This window comes from Cornus florida, unplaced genomic scaffold, assembly GCF_030987335.1.
Source record: "Cornus florida cultivar Cherokee Brave unplaced genomic scaffold, ASM3098733v1 CherokeeBrave_3.0.0_Hap2_Chr07, whole genome shotgun sequence".
NCBI classification, from domain to species: Eukaryota; Viridiplantae; Streptophyta; class Magnoliopsida; order Cornales; family Cornaceae; genus Cornus; species Cornus florida.
The window spans coordinates 75,328,814-75,339,852 of NW_026775577.1; the positions used below are offsets into that span (position 1 = coordinate 75,328,814).

Below are 11,039 nucleotides of genomic sequence, written 5' to 3' on the forward strand. Positions count from 1 at the left end.
ATTTGAAACTTAAATAAATTAATTAGTTTATATAATTAATTTCCGTTTCTATAGCGTTAATGATTTAATCATGTATTTGACATTGGTTGTATGTTTAAATCATGATTTTGGATTTGCATTAAATTCATGAGTTTATCTTTTCAATATTGAATGATATTGCCATAGCGTGTATCGAATCGCACACTGAAGATTCGACATTTGTCATGCCTTAGTAGTTGTAGATTTAGAGCATGTATTGTACGTGTTTTCAAATTTGGTTGTACATGGTAGATAGTTGATTATCTTGTATATATATGTTGATATATACATTATTGCACAACTTGTTGATTTTGAAAACTTGGGGATGTCGTTGTTTGACTATGGCTAGGTCATAGTTCTAGTACGGGGGATTGTCCCTCTACAGTCTAGTGCGCACATAGGGAGGTTGATCATGGGCTAGTAACCCTAAAGTAACTATGGTGTCGGTCTGATTCGGCGTGACGTCTAAGTATCTACTTTGTTTGATTTCGCATTTTATTTCAAGTTGATAACTAGATGATATCGTAACTTGTTGTTCCTTAGTTGATTTTCCATTTTAAGTTTTAAGATGTTAACTTAGAGAAATCATGCTTATGCATTGTATTGGAAGTTCCAATGTTGGTTAAATTGCATCGATATTGTGATTTGTGTTTTGATGTGCAAATGTAACTTATGATTGATCCTATAAATTCATTAGAACATAGACTTGGCATGATCCACTTTAGTTGTTTTCGTGTTTTAGATTTCAAGTTGAAGACTTTGAGAACCTATATCTTGTTGCCTTGTATAACATGCTTCTATATTGTTTAAATTGCATGGATGATGTGATTTATACTAGAAATAATCTAAGGTAGCTTAGGATGCTCCCTGAGTCTCATCTTAACATAGACGTTAGGTGGCATGAGCCCCTTTAACATGTTTCACCTTAAGGTGATATAATTGTAAAATGCTAAGTCGATGCATGCTCATCTCCTACGAGTAGCTTTATGTTACTCACCCATGTTGTGGGGACATTTTTCAGGTATAGGGACCTTGATTTAGAATACACACTAAGCCATGGAAGTTTCGTAGACTTGAAGTATCATTTTCATGAAAATGTTGGCATGAAATCCTTTTTGTAGCTTTATGTATCAAAACTTGTACCTTTGATTCCATTTATTTAATATGTATATTAGTACACTCTTTTAAATGTATTTGACATGTATGAGATGAGGCCGAAGGCTAATGACATGTATTTTGTATTCTATGCACTTTCGTTGATAAGGTTTACTATGAAAATGTTGAAAAATCACGAGTTATTGCTTCATAACTTTTGCATCAGGTGTGGGAATTCCATTCTTTTTCTTTCATAGGGTCTCCATGATCATGCATGAGGCGTGGCCAAAGGCTAAACCATATTTGAAATTCATGTATATTCATAAATGTTGAAAATTGCCTTAATGGGAATATTATGAAAACTATGTGTTTTAATATGTCATTTATGCACCGGAGTGTGCATTGGGTATGAAATTCATTATCTAGCATTCATTTAATATGTATGAGGTGTTACCAAGGGCCAAGCACCATTTCGTTTTCATTTTTGCACTTTAGTTTCATATTTTGCATTTTGAGCTAAAATAGTAAAATCCAAGCCTTTAAGGGTTCATTTCTAAATTGGATGATGCAAAGTGTGCATGAGCACAATCATTAAGACTTACTTAATATGCATGAAGTGTGGCCAAGGGCCAAACGGTAATTTGAAATAATTTATTAATTTTAGTTTTCAAATTGCCCATTTCTAGTTCATTTTTGCCTTTTTGGCCTAGGGGGATCGAATTTTGCATCGGTGGTATTTTTAAGCCATAGACCATTGTAGCCCATCCTAATAGGTAAGTTACGTTTGTGTGCATGATCTTTTTCAAGAAAAACCTCATCCTTGGTGATTTGAGCCTTCTATGGACTCATTTTGTATTTTTATTGCATAATCTGTTTTAGGGTATTTTGTGGTTTTTCTTCGGGAAATAAATTCCGGTCTTCACATGGTCATTTAGAAAACGTGGTTTTAGGGGGGGGGGGGGTTCTTCTTCATGTTTTTTCAGAAAATGTCATCTTGGTACCGGAAATCCCTCGCAAAGTTCAGCTTTTAGTTTGTATTTTTGCAGCTTTTTAACCCCCATGACCTGATTTCATGGTGGGGCATTTTGGGCATTTTATAGTGAGTTTTTTTTTTTTCATTTTCTCTCATACTGCCGGGTAGAAATTTTGATTTTGGGAGGGGTTTCTTTTTTGTGTTTTTCCAGAAAAATTCGTTTGGTAGCCCGTTTTTGCTCTCAGATCAGGACAGTCACTGTAGCAACTTTTGCTCTCTTGTCCAGTTCTGATCTAGGGGCATTTTGGGAATTTTTCATTTTTTTTTTAATTTTTATTTCCTTCCATGTAGTTGGGTAGAAAACTTGATTTTAGGGAGGTTTTTTTTTTCGTGTTTTTCCAGAAAATGTCATCTCAGACCCGAAAACCCCGCGTCAAATCTGGTTTCCTGTATGCATTTTCACTATTTGAACAAGTCTGTTGTAAGGGCATTTTGGGGATTTCACTTCAAAAATAAAATTTTATTTCAACATGGTCAGCTTGGAAAAATTATTTTGAGGGGGGTTTTTTCTTCGTATTTTTCCATAAAACTTCGTGTAGTACCTCAAAACAGCACACGAATTTCAGCATTTTGTCCAGGTTACTATTCACGACCGTGGCGACGTCAAAACTTTGTTTTGACTTTTCTCTTTCATCCGGACTCCGAATCAAGTGATTCTTGAGTCCAACTTGATTAATTTTTCGCTGTCTTCCTAGTGGTGTGCTTGGTAGCACCCGAATCCATAGTTTTAAAAATTAACATTTTGCCCTTAGGAACTTATTTGTCATATTTTCGAATTTTTGCTTCCGCATCAGTTCTCATTGAGTTCCATGACCTCATGAAAGGTCACTTTGACTTCTTAGAGTCTTGTTTTTTGTTTTCGTTTTCGCATTTCGGATCTGTTACTGAATCATCCTTTCGGTTCATCACTGACGCACTGGCCTAAAAACCAGGGACGTCACAAAGGCATTATACAATTGGTGAATGGAATGTATTATTTTTTCGATTCATTATGGAATTGATTATGCCGACTTCATTACAAGATATATTTATATATATATGTAATAGCAATTAATACTAAGTTATAAATTAGTAATCATAAATGGTTCAAAGTCGGTAATTATGGATGGACATTTAATTACTTAAGACTTGAACCGAGTCCATGATAGGTTGAGATATATTGCAAGAGCCGTCGTATGCAATTGCTCTCTATCACAGTCATGGCTTTTGACTCTCAAGCATGAGAGAAGTATAGACTCTTTTATTAATTAATAGTTACTTTGATTTGCTCGGCGGATACTTCAGAATCCTTAGATCGGCACTTTGGGTAGTTATGTAATTAATAGTTAGAGGGTTATATTCTCAATATTTGCATCAGTGCTACTTGTATTTATTTTGTATTAATTATGGTTGATCAAAAATTAAATTCGAAGGTTTTCGTATGTTTTAGACAAAATATTTTCTATATATTTATTTAGTAAATTATTATTTTTGTCAAACAAATATTTTATTGTGATCAAGCTGAAAATAATCAAAGGTAACAAAATAATTATATTAATTATGGTGTCAGATTGATGGCTTTATTATCCGATAAATAATTATGCATAGAGGGGTCAAAGTGCAACATTGACTTAGAGGTTATTTACTATTTAATTGGAGTGCAATTAATTTATTTTAGTGGAGTAGAAATTAATTTATGAATTAATTGAATTGGGTCCATGGTTTAATGGACCAAACCAATTATTAATTTATAGTAGCCAAGAAAATAGTAAGTCCAAAGGATTCTCACCCATAGCCCAAGTTGATATTGGAGTCCTATTAAAAATGAGATATTTGAATTAGAGATGGAGAAGGGTTTATTGTTTCATTTTCTTATCTTTATTTTTCCTTTATATACATGGGTTCATGTATATTTTAGGAGTGACTTTTAGAAGAAGACAAAGAAATATATTTTCTCTCACTAGTTTTTAGGGTTTGTTATCTCTTCTAAAGGAGGCTACCACAAGCCTTGACTCGAAGGTCATTCATCGAGGCATATTGGTGATTCCTAAAGGAAATATTAACATCAAGACGAAGGAGAAAGGATCTTGCTAAGGGATCTATAATAAGTGATAACATTCACTTTAGAGGAAAAATTAAAAGGTTTACTCAAACCTTTGATGTAAGTATTCAATCTGTTAATTGAATGATATATCATATTTTTATTTTTGCATAAAACTTGTCTCTATATGATAAATCAAGATCTATGTATGAAAATCCCTCAAAAAGTTTTTAAAACTTGCACGTTTCCCAACAGTGGTATCAGAGTATGGTTTGATTCATTACTAGAGATCTTGTTTTTATGTAAATCATCATTCATGGATCCAAATTCTTTATGCATATATATATATATATATATATATATATATATATATTTTTTTTTTTTTATTTATTTATTTATTTATGTATGTTGATGTATAATTTAATATGTTGATATATATTGATACATGATGATGTATGTATAATTGTGAATGGATGATGATGTATATTTGGGTTATGGATGAAGCTTATAGGTTAATTGAATGTAATTTTATCTTTGGATGAATGTAGTTAAGGCTTTGATTTAGCCGTTTGAAAGTTTAATGATGTAATTTCATTTTTTCCATTGTATTTCAAATTGTAAATATTTATTAAAGCCATGTAATCTTTATCAAATGATGTTATGAAGCTTCAAAAAGGTCCAAAAGGGTTAAATTAAACTTCAGCAATTTTCTGGAATTTTTCCAGAATTTTTCAGAATTTTTCTGGAATTTTTTGGGCTTAATCTAATTTTCTGGAATTTTTTGGTTGTTTTCCGGTGGCCGTAGGCTCGTCGGTACGGTGCGGCACACAACCATACCATACAACTGGATCCATAACCGCTGGATAAAATCAAGGAGAGAGGATATTATCCCATGCGGCGCGGCACTGGTGCAATCAGCACCTTTTGATCCAGTTGGTGCGTGTGCTGACTGGTCAACGCGCGTGGCAACGCGCGTGCCACGTGCTCATTGCTGTCACCGGTGCGTGGCAGCGCATGAAGGCGCGTGCCATGCACCTATTGCTATCCCCAATGCGTGCCAGCGCGTGGGGATGGGCTGCAGCATTCCCCAGGCGCGTGCCAGCGCGTGTGGGGCCCTCCGGATGCGTTCCAAGCGTCGTTTTACTTCTCCAAGCGCGTACCAGCTCCCTACAGATGATTACAGACTGTTGAAGGACGCCCATACAGCAAGAATAGTATTTAAATGTTAAAAGCTAATTCTATTGGCCATTTAATTTGCTTCTGTCTGTTGTTTAATTATTTATGTGATGCATGGAATAATTATATGCTAATTATTATTATTGTTCATGCATTGGATCCATGATTTTTTTATCTAAATGACTTGATTTATATTAATTAAATTATGAAAATTTAATTGGATTTGACTGGTAATTATTTTGAGGTCATTTATTGGGAAACGAAAAATTATTTTTAAAGTGTGCCTCAAATTAAATATTAGTGAATCATTTAAAAGTTCAGATATTTTCTAAATTTAATTGGATTAAAATCAAGGCATTTTTTATGCATTAAATCATTAATTGAAAACCCTAATTATAAATAATTAAAAATTGGGTGGGAGCAGGGATTTTTATACATTACCCCATGGCCTTCGTTATTATAACCATTGTGATTAGATCTTTAAAAATAAAGCCCCACGCATGACTTAAAGAGTCTAGATTACAAAAATGGTTGTTTCAAGAAAATATATTTATTAAATGTCCATTTTAGTTAGATCTTTAAAAATAAGGCCCTACGCATGATTTAAAGAGTCTAAGCTAATAATGGCAATATATTTAATTTTTTATTTTTCGTTGGAGTATTAATAATGTTATACACTCAATCTAAAATCAATAGTATTAGCTTCTGAATGGAGTGGTCTATACTAGGTGATTTTAGAAAGGGTAAACTAAATCGGGAATTATTTCATATATAGATAAGGCATTGTCTAAAGAGATATGGAAATAATGAGTTTTTCTCGTCAATAAGCAATAATGAATTCTGCCAACCGGATAAGTTATTGGCATATTGATTGTCCGATTTTTCATGCAATGTGGTTAAGGGACCCACAATTAATTGATTATTTTATTTTGCATGATTGTTTATATTCACCTTATTTATTGTATGAATGCTTTTATTTTCAGATTTATCATGACTAGTCCATTCAGTCCACTTGCAAACATACTAAAAGAAAATCAATTAACTGGACCTAATTATATCGATTGGAAAAGGCAACTAGATATTGTACTCACATATGAGGGGTTTAATTTTGTGCTCACTATTCCCCAACCTTCTCCACCTTTGCCTAAGGATACTCCTGAGGAGTATGAAGTTTGTAAGAAATGGAATAAAGCAGATGAGATGACCAGGTGCTACATTCTTGCTTCACTCTTGAATGTACTCAAAGTCAACATCTTCATTATCTCACTTCTACAGACATCATGCTTAGCTTTAAGGAAATGTTTAGGCAAGTTGGTAAGAGTGCACGCCAAACTGCTATGACAAACTTGATGACCACCAAGATGGTCCAAGGTACTCCAGTTCGGGATCATGCTTTAAAAATGATTGGTTTTCTAAATGAACTTGAGGTCCTTGGATGCAACTTAGATGGTGAACTTCAGGTTAACATGATTATCACTTCATTGCCAGACTCATTCAACTCTTTTAGGGTTAATTATTCTATGAACAAGCTTGAGTACTCACTCGTTGAACTTCTGAATGAGTTGGTAACCTTTGAAGGGATAATCAAAAGTAAGGGTGCATCTATCAACTACACTCAGTCTGCTGGACCATCCACTTCTAGGCCCAAAAGGAGGGGCAAAAAGAAGAAGAATGATGGTGCCCAAACTGTGCTTGTGCCAAACGAAGTGATCCAAAAGGATAAAGGAAAGAAGAAAGTGCGGGTTGAAGGCGAAGGAAACTGTTTCCATTGCGGTCAACCAGGTCACTGGAAACCTAACTGCCCAACACTTCACACGCAAGGCAAAGGAAAAAGGTATATTCATTATTGAGGCATGTAATGTGGTTGAATCTATAGATTCCTGGTGCATAGATTCTGGAGCCACTAATCATATTTGTAATTCATTGCAGGGATTCCAAGAGTCCAAAAGTCTCAATAAAGGAGAGATATACTTGGATATGGGATCTAATGCCAAGGTGGAAGCTAAAGCAGTGGGAGTGGTTTATATATAGTTTAATAGTGGGAGGAGTCTTATTTTAGAAAATTGTCTTTATGCACCAAATGTTAGGCGCAATTTAATTTCAGTTTCTTCGTTGGTTTGTAAAAACTATATTTTTACTTTTGGGAAAAATGTTTTAATTAAATTGAATGGTTGTGTTATAACTTCTGGTGCATTGAAAGATAGTCTATACATTTTAACTCCTAGCTCATATCAAATGCAAAATTATAAATTAAAAACTTCATCTAGATTTAATGTTAAAAGAAAAACAGTTTCTCCAAACTCATTGTATCATTGGCATCTACGATTGGGTCACATCAATCAAAATAGGATTCAAAGGTTGGTTAAAGAAGGTTTATTACTTGGTGAGGTAGAGGAGCCTATGCCAACTTGTGAATCGTGTATTGAAGGAAAGATGACTCGAAGGGCTTTCTCAGCCAAAGGATATAGAGCCAAAGAACAATTAGAGCACAAACGTATGTGGTCCAATGACCACCCAAGCGAGAGGAGGGTTTAAGTACTTCATCACTTTTATTGATGATTATTCACGTTTTGGATATATTTACCTAATGCAACACAAATCAGAAGCTTATGAAAAATTCCGTGAGTTTCAGGCAGAAGTGGAGCGTAGATTAGGTAAACTTATCAAAACACTTCAATCTGATCGAGGAGTTGAATACCTCTTAGGGGAGTTCAAGGATCATATGGTTAATGAGGGTATTGTGTGCCAGTTATCCGCACCTGACTGCCCCAACAAAATGGAGTGGCAGAAAGGAGAAACAGAACTTTGCTTAACATGGTCAGATCTATGATGAGTTTTGCTACATTACCTCTATCATTTTGGGGATTAGCCTTAGAATCAGCGATGTACATCTTGAACTGTGTTCCACCCAAGTCTGTTTCAGGAACATCATATGAGCTGTGGTTTAGATAGAAACCTAGTTTAAATCACATGCATATATGGGGGTGTCTAGCACATGTGCGTAAGAAACAAGCAGACAAGTTGGAAGAAAGGTCAGATGCATGCTTACTTGTTGGCTATCCTAAGGGCACTAGAGGTGGATTATTTTATGATCCCAAGGACAATAAGGTTATTGTCAGCACTCATGCTGTTTACCAAGAGGAGGATTATATTATGAACCACAGACCTAGTAGCCAAATAGTGTTAGAGGAGATGGTTGGCACATCAGATATACCCCCTATGGACACACCTAATATAAATACTGAGAATGATGAGACACAAGAAGTCCATGTTGATATACCATCATCTAGTACATCGATTCCTACACCGGTCCTTCATCATAATGGGAGGACTATCATCCGACCCAACAAACTAACTCTTTTAGGTAAGGTCTATTAGGCCGTCCCCGATAAGCATGAGTCGGACCCAGTAAGCTATGCGGAAGCGTTGACCGATATAGATGCGAATCGTTAGAAAGATGTCATTAAGTCAGAGTTGGAATCTATGTATTCTAGCAAAGTCTGGGATAGTGTAGAACTTCCTAGTGGGGTTCAACCCATTAGTTGTAAGTGGATCTACAAACGAAAGAGAGGAATGGATGGGAATGTTGAGACATTCAAAGCTAGACTGATTGCCAAAGGCTTCACTCAACGTGAAGGTATTGATTATGAGGATACATTCTCACCAGTTGCAATGCTTAAATCTATTCACATTCTTTTAGCCATTAGTGCTCATTATGACTATGAGATATAGCAGTTAGATGTTAAGACGGCATTTTTAAATGACCGTCTTGAACAAGACATCTACATGAGGCAACCGGACGGTTTCGTAGTAAAAGGTCGTGAGGGCTGTGTGTGTAAGTTGAATAGGTCTATTTATGGACTTAAGCAAGCTTCACGCACATGGAACATCTTTTTTGATCAGGTAGTTAAATTATTTGGCTTTGAACAAAACGTGTTTGAATCTTGCGTTTACAAAAAAAAATAAGGTAATGTCATCATGATTCTCGTTTTATATGTTGATGACATCTTACTCATTGGTAATGATGTAGAGGCTTTGTCATCAGTTAAAAGGTGGTTGTTCAATAAATTTGAGATAAAATATCTTGGAGAAGCAAGCTATATTCTTGGGATCAAGATTTTGTGAGATCGGGTTAAAAAGAAAATAGGCTTGTCTCAAGAGTTTGACATTGATAAAGTTCTGACCAGGTTTGGAATGGAAAACTCTAAGAAAGGGTTTTTACCATTTAGACATGGATTGGCTCTTTCCAATGACCAGTCTCCCAAGACTGATAAAAAAATTGATCAAATGAGGCGGATACCATATGCTTTGGCTGTTGGTAGTCTCATGAATGCCATGGTCTGTACCAGACCTAACATCTGCTACTCTCTAGGGATTGTTAGTAGATATCAGTCCAATCCTGGACTTGATCATTGGTCAGCTGTGAAGAATATCTTAAAATACCTTAGAAGAACTAAGAGTTTCATGCTTGTTTATGGAGGTGATGATCTGGTTCTAATCAGATATACGGATTCTGATTTGCAATCGGATCCAGATGCTAGGAGATCTACATCTGGATATGTGTTCAAACTCAATAGAGGGGCAGTTAGTTGGAAGAGTGTAAAGCAGGGTTATACAACTGACTCAACTATGGAAGCAGAATACATTGCAGCCTCTGAGGCTGCAAAAGAAGCTGTTTGGTTGAGAAACTTTCTAATTGAACTGGAGGTTGTGGAGCATATAGATCGGCCTATGACCCTTCATTACGACAATAGTGCAGCTATAGCCCAAACCAAAGACCCAAAATTTTATAAAAGAACAAGAAACATTCAGAGGAAACATAATGTGGTTCATGATATAGTAAAGCGAGGAGATATACTTATGGCTAAGATTGCATCGAAACATAACCTTGCTAATCCATTCACAAAGGCTTTATCAATCAAAATGTTTGATCGTCATATGGAAAACATGGGAGTTAGATGTGATTCGAATTGTCTATAAGTGCAAGTGGGAGCTGTTGGGATATGTGTGCCCTAGCATAACAAATTCTTATTTGGATTACAAAAGTCATGGTTCCTTATCTAAATATTATTATTAAGGCATTATACAATTAGTGAATGGAATGTATTATTTTTTCAATTCATTATGGAATTGATTGTGTCCACTTCATTACAAGATATATTTATATATATATGTAATGGCAATTAATACTAAGTTATAAATTAGTAATCATAAATGGTTCAAAGTATGTAATTATGGATGGACATTTAATTAATTAAGACTTGAATCGAGTCCATGATAGGTTGAGATATATTGCGAGAGCCGTTGTATGCAATTGTTCTATCACAATCATGGCTTTTGACTATCAAGCATGAGAGAAGTATAGACTCTTTTATTAATTAATAGTTACTTTGATTTGTTCGGCTGATACATCGGAATCTTTAGATCGACACTTTGGATAGTTATGTAATTAATAGTTAGAGGGTTATATTCTCAATATTTGCATCAGTGCTACTTGTATTTATTTTGCATTGATTATGGTTGATCAAAAATTAAATTTGAAGGCCTTCGTATATTTTAGACAAAATGTTTTCTATATATTTATTTAGTAAATTATTATTTTTGTCAAACAAATATTTTATTGTGACCAAGCTGGAAATAATCAAAGGTAACAAAATAATTATATTAATTATGGTGTTGAATTGATGGCTTTATTAT

The 11,039-nt window shown here is 34.7% G+C and overlaps 1 protein-coding gene across 1 annotated transcript; it reads left to right on the top strand.

Annotated features, from left to right (window-relative positions):
- The first annotated feature begins 9,629 nt into the window (after window positions 1-9,629).
- Window positions 9,630-10,322, top strand: LOC132266315 (secreted RxLR effector protein 161-like). The gene has a single exon (XM_059767171.1). It carries the CDS (start codon window positions 9,630-9,632, stop codon window positions 10,320-10,322), a length of 693 nt encoding a protein of 230 aa, XP_059623154.1.
- Window positions 10,323-11,039: the final 717 nt, after the last annotated feature.